The sequence below is a fragment of the Kogia breviceps genome, chromosome 14, assembly GCF_026419965.1.
Source record: "Kogia breviceps isolate mKogBre1 chromosome 14, mKogBre1 haplotype 1, whole genome shotgun sequence".
NCBI classification, from domain to species: Eukaryota; Metazoa; Chordata; class Mammalia; order Artiodactyla; family Physeteridae; genus Kogia; species Kogia breviceps.
The window spans coordinates 67,553,780-67,576,502 of record NC_081323.1 but is presented as its reverse complement, the minus strand read 5'-3'; the positions used below and the strand labels follow the sequence as shown (position 1 = coordinate 67,576,502).

General features: G+C 36.1%; 1 protein-coding gene across 2 annotated transcripts in view; it reads left to right on the top strand.

Moving 5' to 3' along the window:
• SMG1 (SMG1 nonsense mediated mRNA decay associated PI3K related kinase) overlaps positions 1-22,723 on the top strand; it is a 97,981-nt gene that overhangs the window by 23,278 nt on the left and 51,980 nt on the right. For both annotated transcript variants that reach the window (XM_059038056.2, XM_067013777.1), the window contains 17 exons: positions 2,321-2,484; positions 3,006-3,161; positions 4,991-5,127; positions 6,615-6,673; positions 7,725-7,938; positions 10,687-10,812; positions 11,213-11,285; positions 12,367-12,464; positions 13,713-13,886; positions 15,906-16,130; positions 17,686-17,787; positions 18,411-18,680; positions 20,207-20,337; positions 20,854-21,015; positions 21,456-21,574; positions 22,098-22,185; positions 22,276-22,377. In XM_059038056.2, coding sequence (XP_058894039.2) covers positions 2,321-2,484; positions 3,006-3,161; positions 4,991-5,127; positions 6,615-6,673; positions 7,725-7,938; positions 10,687-10,812; positions 11,213-11,285; positions 12,367-12,464; positions 13,713-13,886; positions 15,906-16,130; positions 17,686-17,787; positions 18,411-18,680; positions 20,207-20,337; positions 20,854-21,015; positions 21,456-21,574; positions 22,098-22,185; positions 22,276-22,377 — 2,400 coding nt within the window. The remainder of the gene's footprint in view (positions 1-2,320; positions 2,485-3,005; positions 3,162-4,990; positions 5,128-6,614; positions 6,674-7,724; positions 7,939-10,686; positions 10,813-11,212; positions 11,286-12,366; positions 12,465-13,712; positions 13,887-15,905; positions 16,131-17,685; positions 17,788-18,410; positions 18,681-20,206; positions 20,338-20,853; positions 21,016-21,455; positions 21,575-22,097; positions 22,186-22,275; positions 22,378-22,723) is intronic.

Sequence of the window (22,723 nt, the reverse complement as noted above, 5' to 3'; positions counted from 1 at the left end):
TTGATCATATTCATATGTTTATGAACTATTTTTATTTGTTTAGACTGAAAACCTTGAGTATATTTACTATTATGGTCATAATAACTTCAAGTGTACCTTGTAAGCTAAGTATTTCTTAAGAACTTATCTTTCTTAAGCCTCACAATAACATAACATAATAGATAGGTATTATCCCCATTTTATGCAAAAGACAGCTGAGGCTTGGAAATTAAGTTCCTTGTGCAAAGTCACACATACCTTTTCAGTGCTAGAGCTGGGATTTGAGCCCAGATCTTTTTTTTAACCCATATTCTCTATTGCCTTGTGTTTACTGGTATGTCACCAGAAAAAGATACAAATATTTAACTCTCAATGGTAAGAGTAGTATATTTGATACATAAGCATAATGAAAATTAGAAATTCAGATTATTTAAACATTCATTTAAATATTGATAGACTTCAGTTCTCTTGATGCTTTAGAATTATTTTATTCATTCATTTACTAACAGCTTCCTTTTCTAGGTTGTGTTAGGTGCTATACATATAGACAGGTTCAAAATCTGCCAGAAAAGCTCATAAGTTCTATTTTATTTTTCAGTTCCCTTTTAGAAATTAATGGTATGTTATGGTTTATTATAGGTGCTCATTTAGTGTGCTATTTTAGATACATGGGGGTAGATCATTATGTTAGTTTTAAAAAGTTCTCACGCTCCATTTAGTGGTAAAGGTATTTAAATGCTTATACTTAGTATACTTAGAAAATATCCTAATACATTTTTTTTGAAATTCCATAGATTTTATTTTTCATATGTTGGAAGTTCTGAGCTTTGTCAACAAGTGAACTCTGAATGTTTGAAGAAGATACTTCACTATGGAGCCTTAGTTATATGCATAGTATGCTAGGGTTATGGATTTTTATCAAGTTACAGATTGAGAGCCTTTAGGAATAATTTAGATTGGTGCCACATAGGTATCCAAGTTTAATTGAACCTATTTGTCTACATTCTATATTAACTGGTTGCAGTAGGTACAGATCAGGGTGTCTGAGCCTATGCACCTTTTCATATTTAGTGTTCTTGTGGGGGGGGCAGGATGATAAGGATGATAAACTCGAAATACACAGACACTTTTTTTTATACATAGGGGAGGGCCATGGGGGTTGAGTAATAGCTTAGTTTCTGCTCTTGCCAGTGTCCTTAACTTTTCCAGATAATTATGGGTGCAGAAGCTGTTTTAGTGAGTATTATAAAAGTGATTTTTTTCCAGAAGGTTGTTCCTCTCAGAAGAAATATCAATAGCAGAGGAACTTTTTTCTTGGTATTTTTCATATGCTGCCATAGGGTAGTTAGTGTTTTTCTTATTTCTTGATACCTTATGGTTGATGGAACAGTAAGGCTCATGAGAAATTATAAAGTTTAGCTTCCTGTTTTACTGATGGGGACATTGAGGCATAGAGATGATCCTTAGATAAGGGTACTAATTTTATCCTGGGGCTGAGCAACTTGTTAATATCCAGGTATCTCAGATTATTCTATGCGGTACTTGAATTTTAAAAAGATTATGGACTGCAGCCTTCAGCTTTATTGGATTCCTGACACCTTGCTTTTATTTTCCTCACTTTTTATAATTTTAATAGATATTCTTTATATGAGGAATCTTCAATGAAGTCCTCAGTATTGCCATACATTAAAATAATCTTTGCAGCTAATGTGTTCTTTCCTAATATCCTACTGAGTTTGCTTTCAAATTTCATTCTGTAATTTATTTTCCCACCAAATAGTCAAGTTACAAATTTAGGTGAGAGAGAGAGAGAGAGCCACATTGCCATGAGGCAGTACTTTAAAAATAATTTGGTAACACATTGCCCCAGCCTGATATGTTGCCATTGTTTTTTATTTTTATGACTGGGAAGATTGTAATTTTTCCACTGGTTAAAACCCTCTTCTGGGAGGAGGAGATTTAGGAAGAACTATTCCTTTTATCAAGTCATGTGAGAAGAATCCTGGGACCAGGGTGACCAACTGTCTCAGTTTGCCTGGGACTGAGGGAGTTCTTAGGACATGGAACTTTCAGTGCTAAAACCTGTTAAGTTTTGCATTGGCCACCCTAGTCCTGGTAGTTATTCATATTTCTGTATGGGTCTTTAGATAGCAGAAGGGGCTGAAAAGCTGGTATTTCATCCATTGACAATCCCTTCCCAGTTGAAAGACTTACTACACATTGGAGTGCTTATGTATAATAGTAATGAGAAGAGAGAGGCATGTATGAAAGAAAGATTTATGATTTGGGTTATCAAAATGTTTGTTTAAAGTTGTAACCTTATACTCTTCTCTCTTTGCAGAACTGATAGTGCATCAGCCGACCCAGATAATTTAAAATATTCTTCATCCAGAGATAGGGGTGGGTCTTCCTCTTATGGACTGCAACCTTCAAATTCAGCTGTGGTGTCTCGGCAAAGGCACGATGATACCAGAATCCACGCTGACATACAGAATGACGAAAAGGGTATATATATTTCCTTGCTGCTAGAGGCATGTTTTTTGTGTGCTTGTTTTTTTTAACCTAGCTGCCTCTCCCTTTCTTCCTCCTTCCCTCTCTCTCGCTCCCTGACCTCTCTCTTCTAATATGTTTAAAATATAAATATTACACACAGTGCTGTTCTTGAAACTTAAGTTTACCCCCTTAATTTAAAAAAAATTTAAATGTACTTTTCACATACACAATACATAAATGCAGTTTCCTTGCCCCCAAAATACATTATTATCACTAAGGCTTTCCTGACTACTGTTTCTCCTCTAGACTTCTAAAAAGTTTTAAAGTGCAAAATCTGAGTTAATTTAGTTTCCATTTCTCTTCTTATCTTCCACTGAAGATAACAAAATTAAATCAATGCATGCATCACAGGGAAAGAATAGAAGCCAAGGCTGGTTGAACTGCAGATTGGGTCAGAAGAACCTGAACTATCAGGAATTGATTGAGTGAAACAAAGAGCCCTATTGAAATAATGTAAATGTTGCTGTTTTTAGGTGGCTACAGTGTCAATGGAGGATCTGGGGAAAATACTTATGGTCGGAAGTCGTTGGGGCAAGAGCTGAGGGTTAACAATGTGACCAGCCCTGAGTTCACCAGTATTCAGCATGGCAGTCGTGCGTTAGCCATCAAGGACATGAGGAAATCACAGGGTAAGGCTGGGTAAACCGGGGACAATCACACAAGCCTCTGCTGAGACATCTCCTAAATGCCTCTTTTTGTACCAGTGCCTTGCACCTGTGTGAGTTGGTTAGCTTACTGAGCTGAGAAACATGTGCGGGTGATAATTGTTTGCATTCCTTTTCCTGTGAACTATTCCCTACCATGAATTCCCACAAGAAGGTTTTTAATACTTTTAAAAGGAGAATTCTCTTAAAATAAGATTAGAAGACTAGGTAAGATTTTAAAGAAAGGATTTTCCTGATTATAGTGGATACTGAATGTATAGTGGGCTCTTACTGCAGCAAGTCCTTGAACTCTAGGGTGAGGGTAGGGGTGTACATGGACTGGGCCCTTTTCTGAAGTTAAATACAGTTACTGCTTGCTTTATAACACAAGCGTCACTCTATAGGTAAAATGTCTCGAAAATTCATAGGATTAGAGATAATGATCATTTTTTTTTGTAAAAGAAATTTATTGTATTGGTAAAGCTGCTTAAGAAATCAAGATTTCTGATTTATACACTTTGTTGGATATAATTACTCTTTGTACATTTAGTTTATGACCATCTTTTCCCAGTGAGGGCTTTGTGTGTGTGTTATGTGTATCTTGGTGAACATCTTTGTGTATATAGCTTTTTTTTGCATGCAGTTTTAAAAAAATTTTGATAAATTTTCTAAAGTGCAATGACTAGTCAAAGGCTATACCATCTCATAAAAGTGTTTGAAGGGACTTCCTTCGTGGTCAAGTGGTTGGGACTCTGCGCTTTCATTGCAGGGGGCACGGGTTCAATCCCTGGCCAGGAAACTAAGATCCTGAACGCTGAGTGGTGCGGCCAAAAAAAAACACACAAGTGTTTGAAGTCTTAGATTTAGGTATGATAGGGTTAGAAAGTGACTCTAAAGCTTATTTAGTCTAGATCCCCCTTGCAAGCTCAGACGCAGTTTGCTAGGGGCAGAATTGTAAATAGAGCCTAGATTTCCTGACTAGTAACCTAAATACATTTTTAGCAGTCATCCTTACTGAAAATATAGGCTAGGGATGTTTTAAAATCTTATTCCTTCTCTCAGATGTTGTAATTTCTTTTATTATAAATTTTCCTTTCATTCATTAGAAATGAAACTGTCAGACCCTTTAATGTGGTTTGTGTTAATGTACATGGGTTAATTATGATAACTTGCACAGCTGAAAATTTAAAAAGAAAAATTTAGTATTTAAAACCATCTTTATTAGTAGTGTTCAGCATTTTGAGCATTCCTGCTTGTTCTTGTCATTAAAAAAGGGAAGAAAAGTTTTGATTTGCTACTCCTTGTGGCAGCATGCTTGCACATGGTAGGTGGTAATTAGACATTTGTTGAACTGAATATGTGATTGCAATTCACCAAAACTTTGTCCTAGGAAAATGATGATGATGTGAACAAGAGGCTCCCCTCCAGTGGGAGACCTAGGTGAGAAATAGAAGCATGAAACCTGTTTCTGCCTGATAGAGACTTTATCCCTAACCTGTTGAAGTTTCTTACCTATGCTCTTTACCTAGATGTTGAAAACAGTTTGGAACAGATTCGAAGAGAATAATTTCTAAGCCTTTCTTTTTTCTCTGTCAGTTGGTCCTCTGGAATGAGGTGTTTGCGTATCTTTTTTTGAGGGTCTGCTGTGTGCCCGCAGTCTGCTGGGGCTGGGTTTATAGTGATGAACAGAAGTGTTACAGGACCTACATTCATTGAGCTTTTATTGTCTGGTGGACTGTGATTTTTAATATATTTTAAAATATTTGGGCTGTAAAGTTTCTGTGCTGATTCATACTCAATGTTTATATTCACAGAGCGATCGATGTCTTATTCTGATGAGTCTCGACTGTCGAATCTTCTTCGGAGGATCACCCGGGAAGACGACAGAGACCGAAGACTAGCTACTGTAAAGCAGTTGAAAGAATTTATTCAGCAGCCAGAAAATAAGCTGGTCAGTATAGTATGTTTGGAAATGTTGATAAGTTTCATTTTTCCATAATTCAGTAGATAATGTTACCTAGAGTGGTTTAAGAAGGGAAAAGTTTTGCTTCCAAGGAAAAATAATAGGGATTCCTTATTCCAGATTGATTTGGCCTGTATTATGATGGTCTAGAACTTAATGCCTCTAATGTGTAATTTCTATACAAATGTTATATCCACATTGGTTCCTTCTGCAGTAAAGTGCTTTTGACCTTTTACACATTTATTCTGTTGTCCTTGGAATTTTTTTTTCTGTGTTCTAGGACAGAATATCTCTTTGTTTTTCATATGTGAAATTGGGGTAGGAGGTACATACTTTGTTCATGGGTAAGTTTGGTCTGGTGGCCAGGGCTAAATAAATGGAAAAACGCTTTAAAGAGTAAAGTACAGGAGGGAGTTCCCTGGTTGCGTAGTGGTTAGGATTCCGGGCTTTCACTGCCGTGGCCCGGGTTCAGTCCCTGGTCAGGGAGCTGAGATTCCACAGGTCGTGGGGCCTGGCCAACAAAAAAAAATAAAGTGCGGGAGCAGTTACAAATTTCTTTACCCTCCAAGTTAATCTCCTAATGTTAAATTAAGAACTTGCTATAGGGCTTCCCTGGTGGCACAGTGGTTAAGAATCTGCCTGCCAATGCAGGGGACACGGGTTCGAGCCCTGGTCTGGGAACATCCCACATACCGTTGAACAACTAAGACCGTGCCCCACAGCTACTGAGCCTGCGCTCTAGAGCCTCCGAGCCACAACTACTGAGCCCACATGCCACAACTACTGAAGCCAGAGTGCCTAGAGCCTGTACTTTGCAACAAGAGAAGCCACCACAATGAGAAGCCTGCGCACAGCAAAGAAGAGTAGCCTCCGCTTACTGCAACTAGAGAAAGCCCCCACACAGCAACAAAGCCCCAACACAGCCAAAATAAATAAATAATTAAAGAAAGAACTTGATACAGAACAAGAGAAAATTAGTGAAATGGTATAGTGAGTCAAATAATATTTGGTTCAAAGCAAGCTTCCTCCAACCCCCCTCCCCATTTTATTATGAAAAATTTCAAATACACAGCAAATTGAGAGAATTTTACAGTGAATATCATAGTGTCTAAGTTCTTTCATTAACACTTTATCGTATGACTTTATCATATATCTCTCTACCTCTTCCTCTATCCATCAATCCATCTTTTGTTTTAAAAATGCATTTCAGAATAAATGAAACAAGCTTTTTGAGTTTTTTTTTTCCCCCCATTGATGATCATGGCTGTATATTTCCTATGGGTAAATTTCTTTCAGAGTCTGAAAGGAAACTTATGACACTCTTAACTTATGATATAATTGGGACCTGGTAATAAGAAAAGTAAGGTGTGGTCCAGTTATAATTTGGAGGGAAACACAAGTTAAAAAAAAACTACATAGTGTTATTCTTAAAAGTATAGGAATCTGAAGTTTTTATTAATGTGTTTTTTTTTAAGGTACTAGTTAAACAATTGGATAATATCTTGGTTGCTGTACATGATGTGCTTAATGAAAGGTAAGTAACTAAAAGACTAAAATATATTTTTAGAAACTGTTAAAAAGTGTACAAGAAGATAAACCCATTGGCTTCATTTATGAACATCGACTTAATGTTTCACTGGGTTCTCTTGTCATCTTTATTTGTGTAAAAGTAAACATTAATTACCACTGAATACAAACGGAATCCACGTGAAAGGGAGAGCCATTCTTTTTTTTTCTTTTTTTTAAATTTGTCAACATGACTGAATAATTGAGCGTTGACTTGTAGAATGACATAAACTCTTAATGCAAGTGTGAATGAATGCGATTAACTTTTGTACACTAAAGCATTTGGAAACTGCTTAGAGAGTAGAGGTGAAAGGGAGCTCCCTTCTTTGGGCAACAGTGGGTTCAGGCCATCTATTCTCTGAGGCTATTGGGGTTCTCCAAAGGTGTGTAGTCATTTCTTCATATGGTGATTCCCAAAGAATCGTATGTGGGATCTTCCCGGACCGGGGCACAAACCCGTGTCCCCTGCATCAGCAGGCGGACTCTCAACCACTGCACCACCAGGGAAGCCCCTTACTGCTTTTTGATGGTTTTATTTTATATAGTTTCTCATTAATATAATACTTAAATCAGTGTTGTCCTTTAAGTTTACTGTATTTAACTATTACCATTTCCTATTTTATAGTCCTTACATATTGAATATTACCAAGTATATAATTACACAGTGTGTTTTATCTGATCACTTGTTGCTGCCCTTTTCTGCGAATCAATTAATGTAGTTTGAAATGGAATTTGAAGTTTGAATTTTAGTGTTTCTAAGCCTTTCCTTACTGTTTGTAAATAATTGATTCTATAAAAGAAAATCTAAAGTCTTAACAAAGGTGCTTTTGGCATTGCAGGAGACAGAGAATAGAGAGAATATTTAATTTAAGGTGGATAAAATTTCAACCTTTTGTGTAGTTTGAATAAAAATTATAAAATCATTTAAGACATTCTATTGTAAGATGTGTCATTCTTGTCATCTTTGAAAACTTAAGCTTTTTGTGTATTTTGTTTTGTTTGCATTAAAATAAACACAGTAGCAAATTGCTTCAGGAGTTGAGACAGGAGGGAGCTTGCTGTCTTGGCCTTCTTTGTGCTTCTCTGAGCTATGAGGCTGAGAAGATCTTCAAGTGGATTTTTAGCAAATTTAGCTCATCTGCAAAAGATGAAGTTAAACTCCTCTACTTATGTGCCACCTACAAAGCACTAGAGACTGTAGGAGAAAAGAAAGCCTTTTCATCCGTAATGCAGGTAAGAATGGAGGGTTGGGGGGAATGATGATGTGCTTGGGAAGAAAGTTGTCCTTAACACACATCCTTGAAGGGGAGCTGGAAGGAAGGAAACTTAGAATAGGGGTTATCTACTGATTGATATATGATGTAAATAAAACTCCTCTTTCTGAATTTGAGTAAATGATACACATTAAAGGTAGATTTAAAATAAGTTATTTTAAAAATTTTGTCTTTTTGCTTTTTAGAAGCTTTCTTTTGAATTTGCGTAGTACTAGAATCATTTACAGATTTGAAAATAGGAGCTCCATGAGGAAAGCCACATAGAAGGGGGCTTCACATTTTTTGAGGGAGATAAAAACTAAACACCACAACTTACTTTGGGCCTAAAGTTTTGATAATATGTTAAAAATTCTTACTCCTAGTGATATAAAAGAAATAATTGTGTGTCTGAATTACTATTGTTATTATTTTTTTGGCTGTGTTGGGTCTTTGTTGCTGCACGTGTGCTTTCTCTAGCTGCGGCGAGTGGGGGCTACTCTTCGTTGCTGTGCGTGGGCTTCTCATTGCAGTGGCTTCTCTTGTTGTGGAGCACGGGCTCTAGGTGCGCGGGCTTCAGTAGTTGTGGTGCATGGGCTCTAGAGCGCAGGCTCAGTAGTTGTGGCGCATGGGCTTAGTTGTTCTGCGGCATGTGCCCGGATCAGGGATCGAACCTCTGTTCCCTGCATTGGCAGGTGGATTCTTAACCACTGAACCACCAGGGAAGTCCCTGTATCTGAATTATTAAAAGATCATTCCCAATTTAATTTTAAGCAAAGTTACAAATAATTAAATTTTTGTTGAGCTAATGTTTTTTAAAATTTAGGATGTGGTGTCTTTAGAATATTTGATATCTTTATTTATTTTGCTTTTTTAAACAATTCATGATGTTTTATTTTGGTTAATTATTTTTAAAAAACATGAGAAATCTATTCTGTCTTTAAAATTTTTATTTGATTATAGAGATTGTGAAAAAATTTTGGAAAAGATTCAGAAAATAATTTGTAACTAACCAGCATAACACCAAATTTGGCTTATTCTGCATACAGTTTTCATATTATGAACATTTCCCCAAGTATTTATTTTGAAAAATTTAAAATCCACAGGAAAACAGATGGGCCAGTACATTAAACACCCATATATCTTTTACCTAGATCTGTCACTTATTAACATTTTGCTGCAGTTGTTTTGTTTCTACACAGACACAGAGACTTTTTGTTTGTTTGTTTGTTTGCGGTACACGGGCCTCTCACTGTTGTGGCCTCTCCCGTTGCGGAGCACAGGCTCCGGATGTGTAGGCTCAGCGGCCATGGCTCACGGGCCCCGCCGCTCTGCGGCATGTGGGATCTTCCCGGACCGGGGCACGAATCTGTGTCCCCTGCATCGGCAGGTGGACTCTCAACCACTGCGCCACCAGGGAAGCCCGAGACATGATTTTTTGGTTGAACTATTTGAAAATAAATTCCACACATCATGATGGTTTATCCTGTGATACTTCAGCATGCCTCTCCTAAGATTAAGGCTAATCTCATATATAACAACATTATAATCATACCTAAGAAAATTAATTTTGTCACATAAGACAATCCACGTTCAAATTTTGTAGCTGCCGCTAAGATGTCTATAACTTTTGTCTTACCCAGGATTCCATCAAGGTTCATGTATTAATGAATCTTTAATCTCTTGAAGACGGTGTTGTGCCTCTGTAACCTCTTAAGTAGAACAATTCTCTGCACCCTCTTTTGTCCCCCTTTTTTTGTAGAATGTTCTACGTTTTGGGCTTGTCTGATTATTCCTTCCTGATTAGATTCAGTTCAAATATTTTGGTCACGAATACTTCATGGGTTCATACTTAGTGTTGTATCACACTAGCAGGCATATAACTTCAGGTTCACATAACTCTTAGATGAAGAGTTTCATCACCTGGTTAAGGTGATAACCAACCAGATCTTTCCATTGTGAAGGCTTATTTTTCTCCCTTTGTAATTAGTGAGTAATGTGGGCATGATACTGTGAGACCTCCTGAATATCCTGTTTTTTTTCATAATATTTCACTTGATTATAGCATTCATTCATATTCTGTGTATTGTATAGATTATAGCATTGGGTATTGCAAAATGATGGTTTTCTAATTCTAGCATTTCTTCTATACTTATAACATTATTCTTTTGTAGAGAAGAGCTTTCCTTTTGGGGAAAAAACTGGTTTTAACAAAAAAAAGATTTTAGCTGCAAAATATTCTATAGGTAGTATGCCATATATTTATTTTAAAAATATATATAGTAGTAACATGAGCCTGCGTGTCATTCTTGTGTTGGGACCATGCTAACCTTTAAATCATTCCAATTTGAAGCAAGTACTAATATCTTAAAGTATAAATCGTACAACATCTGCTCTATGTTTTGAATTGGAAAATAATTCTGGTACTTTAAAGACAAGTTTCCTAAGCACATCTTTAGTTTTTGTACTTGAAATTTTAATCACACCCATGGTTTTGAAGAGAGCCCTTAGGAACAATGTAAACATGTTACTTAGGAATAATGTTAACAGATGTTAAATGGGAAAACAGTGGATTGAAATGTTTTCAACTTTTTTGGGAACTAAAACTATAGAATTTATTTTCTTTGATATAGTCAGTTTTGGCTATAGTCACTATTAAATAATGAACCTAATTTGCTTGTTTTCTCCCTGTTTTATTAAATGTTCACAGTTTGTAACTTTTATTTTTTAGCTTGTAATGACCAGCCTGCAGTCCATTCTTGAAAATGTGGATACACCAGAATTACTTTGCAAATGTGTTAAGTGCATTCTTTTGGTAGCTCGATGTTACCCTCATATTTTCAGCACTAATTTTAGGGTGAGTTCCCCGCCCCCTCTTTTCAGATGATGGGGTAAGGGATTGGCTGCATGTATGAGGACCTGGGGAATTAGATAGAAAACAAAGTTTCTGCTCCTTCGAGTATAATTGGTTTTTAAGGTCCAGGATTGAATGATGCAATAATATAGTTTTATAAAAAATACCATCTGTACTTGCTAACACTAATACCTTAAAATACTTAAAGAAAGAAATATTTCATCAGTGTCATAAAGAAAGCTCCATTATTCTCCTGCCCTGCCCCTCCCAACCCCCCTTTAATGTATAATGTCAAGAAGGTAGGACGTAAGATGTTCTAGGTTCTCTTACTCTGAAATGGTCCACAGGTTGGAATAGCAATAACACCTTAAAATGATTAGTCCCCTTCTCTGTCTCTATCCAGGATACAGTTGACATATTAGTCGGATGGCATATAGATCATACTCAGAAACCTTCGCTTACACAGCAGGTGTCTGGTGAGTCGTTCAGCATATACCAGTCATTTAAATATTGTGGGAAGGAGTGTTCATTTCTCAAAGACCAGCTGTTAACGCTACTTTTTTGATAATGCAAGAAAAATAATTGCTTCAGAGGATACTTTGTTGAAGATTACTTGTTAGCTAAATTTATCTATTAAAAGGAAAAATGTGTACTTTTGTAGTAGGTAGGGAGAGTAAATACAGATTGTAGTGTTGCACCTGTGAGTAAGGACTTTATCTCAAGTCATTTGCTGCATGTGCTGGTAGGAGATACCACAGTGGCAGTACCCTGAAGGGTAGAAAGGAAGATCCTGGATATTCATGATTTATTGTTTTTCTATTGATTAAACAAATGGATTAATTTGGAGGTTGTCATAAATGATAAAGAAAATTTTTTTTTTCTGAGTTAAATGAATGACTAATACGACTTACTTGGACATTTCAGCTTGTTCCAGGTGCTGTAGTTTCTCATAGCTTATTTGGTGAAATAAACTTCTGAAATTAAGATATACAGGTGAGAGTAGTTCTCTCAGTTCCACTGGCAAGTGGTCCCATTTCCCCTGGGGGGATGAGTGTATACTTTTGGTGGCCAGGTGTGGCGCTGGAGAAGAAAGCCAAGGTGGCCGTAGATTGGCACATTTTACTCTAAGTCCTGTGTGTAGTGACAGTATGGATACTGAATCTACTTATTAAAAATAAAGGACATGAGATTATATTGTAATTTCTGGAGAATTTTCATTTCTGTAGCATTAAAAGAGGTAGTGATTAATCATTAGTATATTAAACAGTTTACAGGGAATTCCCTGGTGGTCCAGTGCGTAGGACTCTGCGCTTCCATTGCGGGGGCCCGGGTTCAGTTCCTGGTCGGGGAAATAATATCCCGCAAGCCGCGCAGCATGCAGCATGGCCCAAAACAAACAAAAAACAGTTTACAGTCCTAATTTTATGATATAGGGCATGTTTCAAGAGTGGGCAACTTGAAAACCAGATGCCTTTTAAAAGAATTCTCTTAAATATTTTTTTAACTTGGACTTAAAATTTTTTTCTACTCTTCCAAAATTTCTTGTATGATTCCTAGGGTGGTTGCAGAGTTTGGAGCCATTCTGGGTAGCTGATCTTGCATTTTCTACCACTCTTCTTGGTCAGTTTCTAGAGGACATGGAGGCATATGCTGAGGTGAGTATATAAAAAATGAAGTTATTTCCTAAAATTTCAGGTAAGATAAAAGCAAAAACAAAAATCTAAAGCAGTGCTAGTGCTATTTTAAAACAATTCAAATCACCTGACATTTAAGCAAAAATTATGAGACCATTGCAATATTTTAATTATTTTTAGATGTTTTTAATTTGCCAGCAGAATTACCAGAAAGATAGAAAAATTGCAGGCCTAATTTCCCAAAGCTTGAAATAATCTTGGTGGCTGTTAGTTTCCTGAAGACATTTTCTTCAGTTGTTTCTTATGTTTTGTTTTGAAAAAGGTGAATTGATATTGTATAAAAGCCCCTAAAGGCTTTTCTCTTACTTGTATTGGCAATCTTGGATCATGCTTTGGAGGACAGGGCTTGGCTTCAGCCACCTTTGAGTATGGTACCTTTAATACTGCTGTTGAAGTGTCTATTACTGGTTCTTGCATTTCCTGGCCACTGTCCTGACTTAAACCTGCCATCTTAGTGTTTCTTCCCTACTCAGCTGGTAATTACCAAGATTCTTGTTTGGTGGTCAAGGCTTCCATAAAGATTTAGCTTCATCTTTTCTTTATACTTTTGCTACTTCTACCAGTTACTTCACTACTTTGAACTGTACCAATCTATCTGCTTCCTTTCAGAGAAAAGTGAGGGAATATTTTGCTTCCACATGTTTCTTTACCCCTACGCCTAGATGTCTTGGTTCCTAGCGCACCTTTAAAGCTGATCTGCTTCTGATAAGCCACCCATTCTAGTTTGTAGAGACTTCCCTTTGCTATCCCTAAGATTTAATTCTCTTTGATTATTTTGGTGCTTAATTATGTGTAGGTATATGTTGGTTCTAGTACCCCATTTTTTGCTAATCTTTTCCTTTGAGTATGTCTAATTTCCTCAGCTAGCTTATAAATCTGTAAGCTAGGTCTTCTAAGGTCTTATAATTTTTTAAACCAACCTCCTCTAAACTCCCCCAACCCCCCTGGCTCTTCATGTGAATAATATTGGCATAATATACTGTTGACTTGAGTGGCTCAAAGAATCTATTGAGGTTAATGTTTGCTTATTTAAATAATTAGAGAAGCAAAATCTACTTTTATATTTAGATTCATGTTTCCTTTTCTCATAAGCCGAAATTCCTCTTTATTTGTAAAAATGTATTATAAAGTTAATTGATTTAAAAATTGGGAGTTGTTTTTTGTTTTTTAAACGTCTTACTTAAATAATGCTGTTGAATTCCCATCTAGGACCTCAGCCATGTGGCCTCTGGGGAGTCAGTGGATGAAGATGTTCCACCTCCATCCGTGTCCTTACCAAAGTTGGCAGCGCTTCTCCGGGTATTCAGTACTGTGGTGAGGAGCATTGGGGAACGTTTCAGCCCAATTCGGGGTCCTCCAATTACTGAGGCATACGTAACAGATGTAAGTTTTAGTAGTCTTTAGTATCATTCAACAAAAATTGCCTTTTCTTTTAAATGCTTCTGTTTACCTAGTGAGCTATGTTATTAATCCCTCATTTGTTTAGCATGTGTGTAGGTGTCTGGCCACTTTCTTAAATAGCCAGAAAAGTAGGGAATTCTATATCTCACTCCCCTCACTCCCCTAACCCCCCAACCTGATGAAAAAAAGTCCACTCTGAATTTTTAAATGCCTGTGAACTTTTCTTTTCTTTTTTTGCGGTACGCGGGCCTTTCACTGTTGTGGCCTCTCCCGTTGTGGAGCACAGGCTCCGGACGCGCGGGCTCAGTGGCCATGGGTCACGGGCCCAGCCACTCGGCGGCATGTGGGATCTTCCCAGACCAGGGCACGAACCCGTGTCCCCTGCATTGACAGGCGGACTCTCAACCACTGCGCCACCAGGGAAGCCCTGAACTTTTCTTTTAGGAGATTCTCTGTAGGTTCATTTATTCTTGTTTTTAATATGAATTTTAAAATCTTATTCGTTAGTTTTTTAATAATACTGAGTTTTGCTTTAAAATTATTGTGTCTCCTTTTATTTTTTCAACATACTAAGAGTAACTCTTAACAGAGAAGGCCTTGAAAAGTAATTTTCTCTAAGCATGACAGTATGAAACTTGATAGCCTGACATCAAAGGATATAAGATATAAGAACTTAAACTGTGTAATAGCCTGAGACCAATTATAAGAGGTAGCTAGATTGCCACATTTCAGCAGCCCCAGACATCAGCTGCACTGTATTACAGTCCAGTGAGTGGTTCAGTGTAATGGATGTGAGAAATGAACCCCCATCATTATATTCTGCTTGAATAAGAAGGGAGAAGAAACCTGTGTGATAAAGTCATAAAAGATTTAACCTAAATGATTAAAATTTTACTGCTAGTATAAAATTCCAGCTTTTATGAGCATTTACTTGTGTTCAACACTTTGCTAGATAAAATAGGACATTAATTATATGTGTAATTCTTGGTACAATTTAATTGTGTATTTGAGCAGAAATGTCCTGAAGATAATTAAAACCAGCATGTTAATATTTTAAAACTGATCCAAGTGGTTTAATATATTTATTTTTACTGTCTAAAAGATGGGTGGTTGATGACTTTGTCAGTGTTGAAATAAAAGCAGTTAACTCAGATATAAAACAAAAGAACAGGAATGTATCATTTTCCAGGATAGTTCTATATTAAATGTACTCTTTTATGAAGGTCTTTTAGGTCTTTGCCAAAAATGGTCTTTTAGGCCTTTTAAATCTGTATGCAGGTTTACAAAAAAACCCTATATATAGTGGTTGTTGAATATTACAGAAAAATTTGAGAAATATTTTTCTGTATCTTTTCTGTATCTGTTTTTCTGTACTTGTTTTTTCCTAAGTTATTTTTATTAGAAATGTAGTACTTTGACTACTGTAGTTTACTGGGGTTTTTTTGGGCTGGAAATGATAAGATAATCCTCAAATAGGTATTATATGTTATGAATGAGAATATTTATATTTATCTTTACATAGAGACCATCAGTACATGGACTTCCATAAGCTAAAGCTATCTTGGATATTTGGTTTTAAAAGATTGATTAAAAGTCCAAGTGCTAGATTACGGAAAGTTATTCTCACGGCAGGTTATTCCCATGTTGTTAATACTGTTACTGTTCTAAATTCTGGTGTATTTCATGATAATTATGAAGATTCTGAACTTCAACCATTTAGTGACTTTGGTGGGGGCATAGGAATTGGGTATAAGGGAAATAGAGTATGGCAAATTCCATTCCTGTCACAATAGTACTTTAGAATACTTAGGCAATATCCTTTTTGTGTATTATACCAGAGATACCCTTATTATTATTCAGCCACTGAAAACTAGAATATTAAGAGACTACTGACAAGGCAGGCAGTTAATTTTCAATTGAAACTGCATTAAATAGAAAATATTTCTTGCTCTGTGGAAGAATATGAGTTTTTTTTAAAGCTGCTTGTTTTCCCCATTGCAGGTTCTGTACAGAGTAATGAGATGTGTGACGGCTGCAAACCAGGTGTTTTTTTCTGAGGCTGTGTTGACAGCTGCTAATGAGTGTGTTGGTGTTTTACTCGGCAGCTTGGATCCTAGCATGACTATACATTGTGACATGGTTATTACATATGGATTAGATCAACTGGAGAATTGCCAGACTTCTGGTACAGATTATATCATCTCAGTCTTGAATTTACTCACATTGGTATGTGAATTCTTTTTTGTTTAATATGTTTATTCAGGCCCTTAAATTTAAATTGATGCAGAAGAAATTAAGCCCTTGTTTGTGGTTTTTTGCATTAATTAGTCTTATCTATATAATCTAGTTTGTTTTTGCTCTAGTATCTGTGTACTTTTAGTATTTGAGAGCTCATCTCAGTGTAGCTTTACTTTTTTTTTTTGGATGAAATATCATCCTTCACATGAGACTATCTAGCACTCCTGGTAAATACTATGTAGAGAAGGTACTTGATAGCTAGTTTGAAAGACCCTGTTATGTTTTGTTTCTGAAACATGAAAACTTTGATAGTTTTTATTCTTTTCTTAATCATAAATATCCCCCCTCTCTCCACCTTTTATTATGGACCTTTTGAAGTATACTAAAAAAAAGTAGAGTAGTATAATGAGTCTCTGCATACTTAATACTCAGTTTCTATAATTAGAAACACATGGCCCATCTGGTTTCATCTAGGCCTCCTACTCTCTGCCTCCTCCTTGCCATCCCTGCATCCCCAACTGGATTATTTCAAAGCAAATTCTAGATGACATTCTGCTAAACATTTCTCCCATAGTTATACTTCCCTTTGCCAATGTGAAAAAAACCCCATGTTTAAGTGTAAATACATGTATCCTATTTCGGTATCTAAACATTTTAATGTCACAATGTTAAGGCCTAAACATATAGCTTAGATATATTACTTTTTTCTTTAATAGATTATTTTTCAGAGCAGTTTTTAGGTTTTACAGAAAAATTAAGCAGAATGTACAGAGTTCCCATATAACCTCTTCCCCCAATAGTTTCCTCTGTTACTATTATTAATATCTTGTTTTAGTGTGGTACTTTTATTACAACTGATGAGCCAAATTGAGACATCATTATTAATTAAAGTCCATAGTTTACTTTAGGGTTCACTCTCTGTATTGTACATTATATGAATTTTGACAAATGTATAATGCCATGTATTCACCATTATAGTATCATTCAGAAGGGTTTCAGTGCCCTAAAAATCCCTTGTGTTCCACCTATTCTCTCCCCTCTTCTGGCTGGCAACCACTGATCTTTTTACTGTCTCTGTAGTTTTTGTTTGTTTGTTTTAATTTAATTTATTTATTTTTGGCTGCACTGGGTCTTCGTTGCTGTGCACGGGCTTCTCATTGTGGTGGCTTGTCTTGTTGTGGAGCATGGACTCTAGGCACGCGGACTTCAGTAGTTGTGGCACGTGGGCTCAATAGTTGTGACTCACGGGCTCTAGAGTGCAGGCTCAGTAGTTGTGGCGCACGGGCTTAGTTGCTCAGCGGCATGTGGGATCTTCCCGGGCCAGGGCTCGAACCCATGTCCCCTGCATTGGCAGGTGGATTCTTAACCACTGCGCCACCAGGGAAGCCCCTATAGTTTTGCCTTTTCCAGAGTGTCGTACAGTTAGAATCATACAGTATGCAGCCTTTTCATATTGTTTTTTTTTTCCCTTAGAAATATGCATTTAAGATTCCTCCGTGTTCTTTTGTGAATTGATAGCTCATTTCTTGTTTTATTCTTTTAGATTGTTGAACAGATAAATACAAAACTGCCATCATCATTTGTAGAAAAACTATTTATACCATCATCTAAACTACTGTTTTTGCGTTATCATAAAGAAAAAGAGGTAAGTGATTCATTGATCAGACTTTTGATAAACTTAGGTCATTGAAGAGTTTGACTCATGTTCCTTAGTAGGCTACATAAATGAAATCGAAATGATAAATATTTGATTTAGAATATAGAAATTATAATGATTCATTTAACTTAATATTTGATTTTCATACTGTATACCTTGATGAATGCAGATAGTTTTTTCAGATTTTATTAAATTTGTTTTATTAAAATGTCATGTGTATGTTGTAAATAAAACTTCATCATTAGCTTCTTAACCGACTCCCAGTCAAAGCCACTATAGACTTTCTAAGTAGATGTAGGAAAACCTATCTTAATAATATGCTGTTTTTATGTGTTTTGATACTGGCTTGAAACAAAAAAGAACTTTTAAGAAATTTCACATTGTCATTTTTAATTTAGAGGACTCTTTTATAAAATAAAGCTTTATAGATTTTAAGATGCTTACTGATACTTTGTAGGTTTCCTAAATTGCTTTTTTAAAAATTAAGGTCTTTGGTGTTTTGGACAGTAAATGTATCAGTCTTAAACTGATTTGCATCATCACCATTATGCAGATAGTAATATACTTTCCATTTAATTATCACTTTCCTGAATTCTTTTTTTTTTTTTAAGGTTGTTGCTGTAGCCCATGCTGTTTATCAGGCAGTGCTCGGCCTGAAGAATATTCCTGTTCTGGAGACTGCCTATAAATTAATTTTGGGAGAAATGACTTGTGCCCTAAACAACCTGTTACATAGTCTACAACTTCCTGATGCCTGTTCCGAAATAAAACATGAGGCTTTTAAGAATCATGTATTCAATGTAGACAATGCAAAATTTGTAGTTATATTTGACCTCAGTGCTCTGACTACAATTGGAAATGCTAAAAACTCACTGATTGGGGTGAGTATTTACTTGTAATGACTTTGTTTTATCCCATTTCAGCCTCTTCTTATTGCACGTTTACATATTTCGTTTATCTATCAAGGCAGTGTGTCTACGGAATCACATAGATCAAAAGGCCATATTTTGGACATGCCTGGATAATTAAAATTGACGGGAATATTTTCTTGCCATTATGTTTAGCTCTTGCTTTCCTTGATAAGTTTTTTATATTTGTTTTATTTTTTACAAAATGTATTTTAATGCTTTCTCCTATTTCCTCTAGCCTGCTTTTAGAAAAATTGTCAACATTTTCCACAGGGCAAGTTTGTATAGTTCTTTTAATATGCAACCCCTTCTTCCCCTGGTACTCTGTTCCTTCTTCCCACTAGAGTTAGTGCTTCCATATGGTCCTTATTTTATGACCACCTACTACTTTTCTCTAGGAACATTCATACATTCTTTTGGAAAAAGAATAAAGATTTTATTCCTGTAAGAAATTTGAAGTGACCATGCTTTTCATTTATAATTATTGCTGTGGTTAGTATATTTCTCCCTCCTATTGGACCTTGCAGGATTGAAAAACATTATTTATAATGAAAAGTAATGGGATATAATTAAGGGGATAATGTAGTCTAAGAGAGAAGGGAGGGAAGAGTCAAGATTTGATGTTTATATTTGCGTGCTTTCCATATTGTTAGATCAGATGGCCCGGTGTCCCTCCATAGCTGCTCTTTCCCTCACTGCTAGGCTGTGGTAGACTCTTCCTTTGCATTCTAAAATTTGGTTGTTGAGAAATTCATATTGTGCTCAGATTTGAGGTTTACATCCTGCACTCTGAAAACGAGAGGGAGTGGGGACAGGACAGTCAGGTGGAAAGGAGTATCTTAGCAATGGAAAAAAAAGGAAGGATGGAAAAGGCTTAGAGTGGCAGGGTGTGCCTTTTTTCTCACTGGACAGGGCAACTTGCCATTTGAAGTACATGGAAAACTGAGGAAATACGATCTACTACACTGAAGGGTGCATGGGCTTTGTTTAGACCAAGGATCAGCAAATTACAGTCCATGGACCAGATCTAGCCCATTACGTGTTGTTGTTTTCTTTCTTTTTTTAAAAAAAATATTGAGATATAATTCACATACATTATAATACTCATTTAAAGTATGCAATTCAGTGATTTTTAGTATACTCACAGAATTGTGCAACCATCACCAAACATTACCTCTTTTTGGAAAGAATTTTTATTGGAACATAGCCACTTTCATTCCTGTTTTTTTGTCTGTAACTTTTCTCTCTGCAGTGGCAGAGTTGAGGAGTTGGACGTTGTACCAGAGGTGTCATGTGGCCTGCAAAGGCCGAGATATTTATCTCATCTTCACAAGAAATATTTGCTGATCCCAGGTTTAGTGTACTAGCTTGTTTCCAAATTTAAATCTGTCAATTTTAATTTTTAAAAATGTGTAGACATATTTTGAAGGATAAACTTTTTGTATGCTCGTGTATGTCTTGGAGGAGCCATACATTTACTTTCTTTTGTACGTCATCAGATGTGGGCTCTGTCTCCAACTGTCTTTGCACTCCTTAGTAAGAATCTGATGATTGTGCATGGCGACCTGGCTGTTCACTTCCCTGCCATTCAGTACGCAGTGCTCTACACATTGTATTCTCACTGTACCAGGTAATGTATTTACATATACTTCTTAAGAAAAAAAAATTTTTTTAAAGGGAAGATGGGCCCTTTAGAGTATACATTTATTTTATAAGTTTATTTTATTTTATAAATTTATTTATTTATTTTTGGCTGTGTTGGGTCTTCATTGCTGTGTGTGGACTTTCTCTAGTGGCGAGCCAGGGCTACTCTTCGTTGTGAGTGGGCTTCTCATTGTGGTGGCTTCTTGTTGTAGAGCACGGGCTTCAGAAGTTGTGGCACTCGGGCTCAGTAGTTGTGGCTCGTGGGCTCTAGAGTCCAGGCTCAGTAGTTGTGGCGCAAGGGCTAAGTTGCTGTGTGGCATGTGGGATCTTCCCCGACCAGGGATCGAACCCATGTCCCCTGCATTGACAGGCGGATTCTTAACCACTGTGCCATCAAGGAAGCCCCTAGAGTACATTTTAAAAAATATGTATTGACTTAACTTTGGAATTGCCTTTTTTTAAAAATGAGAGGTGAAAACATGATCCAAATTTTGTCTTCCAGGCATGACCACTTTATATCTAGTAGTCTTAGTTCCTCGTCCCCATCCTTGTTTGATGGAGCGGTGATTAGTACTGTAACTACAGCTACAAAAAAACATTTCTCAATTATATTAAATCTCCTGGGAATATTGCTTAAGAAAGATAATCTTAACCAGGACACAAGGTAACTAATACTTATAATATTGTTTCTAACTTTTGTTAACTTGGCTTCATAATTTGAGAAAAAGAAATGAAGGCTGTCATTTGAATGGGTAGAGCAACTTCTTCATTATGAAACACTTTAAATTTTTGTTTTATTATTTAATCTAGAATTTCTGGTTCTTTCCTGAAAGAATTACATGAAACCTCCCCCTCCTGCAATATTTTATAGATGAATGTATTTATAGAGATTTAAAAATATTTTTTGCTACAATTTATGCTAGTTTGGGGAGATTTTCTTAAAAGACAGTTTTGCCAAAGGAATTTCTATAGTTTTAATTTGTTTCTTATCGCTTGAGGTATTTAAAAGACCAAAAGAAAACTAATGTAAAAAGAATAGGTTTTTCAAGTTGTTTTTCTATTTTTTTTTTTAATGTGAAATCAACTGTATATTTTGTGTTTCAGGAAACTATTAATGACCTGGGCTTTGGAAGTGGCTGTTTTAATGAGGAAGTCTGAAACATACGCACCTTTATTCTCTCTTCCATCTTTCCATAAATTTTGCAAAGGCCTTTTAGCCAACAGTAAGAATCTGAGATTATTTAATTATGTTGATCAGTGCTTAAAAGAGATCTTTGTTAATGGCAGATAGTCACTTGAGTGCTTTTCATGACTGGAAATATATCATCCCCATTTTGATGACAAATGCATAATCTGTCTTAATTTTTTTGCCTGGAAATATATCATCCCCATTTTGATGACAAATGCATAATCTGTCTTAATTTTTTTGCCATTCTTAATATGTGAAAAACAAGTTGTTTTTAAGTGATTGTCACATTTTTAAGCTTATGTGATTGTTTATACATTCTGTGTACTTTTAAAGTTTCCTTCAGAGAAAGGTTTGGGTGAAGACTAGTCACCCTGAGTGGGTTTTGTTGAGAGTATCATTTTCCCAAATGTTACTGCCAGTGATGGTTCCAGGCAGGAGCAACCCCTCATCCATAGTAGTCACTCATTGTTTATTGAAATGAATGGGTTCAGAAAATTATGACATAGTGGCATATAATTTCTTCTGGCAAGCTGAAAGTGTCTTTAAATTTTTAATAGCTCTTGTCGAAGATGTGAATATCTGTCTACAAGCATGCAGCAGTCTACATGCTTTGTCCTCTTCCTTACCAGACGATCTTTTACAGAGGTATGGATTAAAGATCCAATATTTTGACCCCGGCCCTTTTGATCCTTGTAAATATTCCACACTTGTATTATCTATTTCATTTTTTTGTAGGTGTGTTGATGTTTGCCGTGTTCAACTAGTCCATAGTGGAACTCGTATTCGGCAAGCATTTGGAAAGCTATTGAAGTCAATTCCTTTAGATGTTGTCTTGAGGTATGTTGGTGCAAAGACATCCCACAATGTTTAGTTCAGGAAAAGACAAATTGCCTATTAGTGAATTAATATCACATCTTGTATGGCACTTCTCAGTGACTGAAGAGATGATAATTGCTACAGAATAATACTTACAATGCCAAAATATGTTTCTCAGTAGTTACTATTTGTAAAACTAAATTGTATTCTTTTATAGTTTTAAATTAGGTCAATTTTGGTGCTTTAAGAACCTTAAATTTCAAAGTTGTAACATTTCTGTATGTATTTTTTAAGTCTTAATTTTATCAGTTTTTACTTTCAAATTTAGTTAACAGGGAAATGATTCATTTACAGTATGAACTAACTT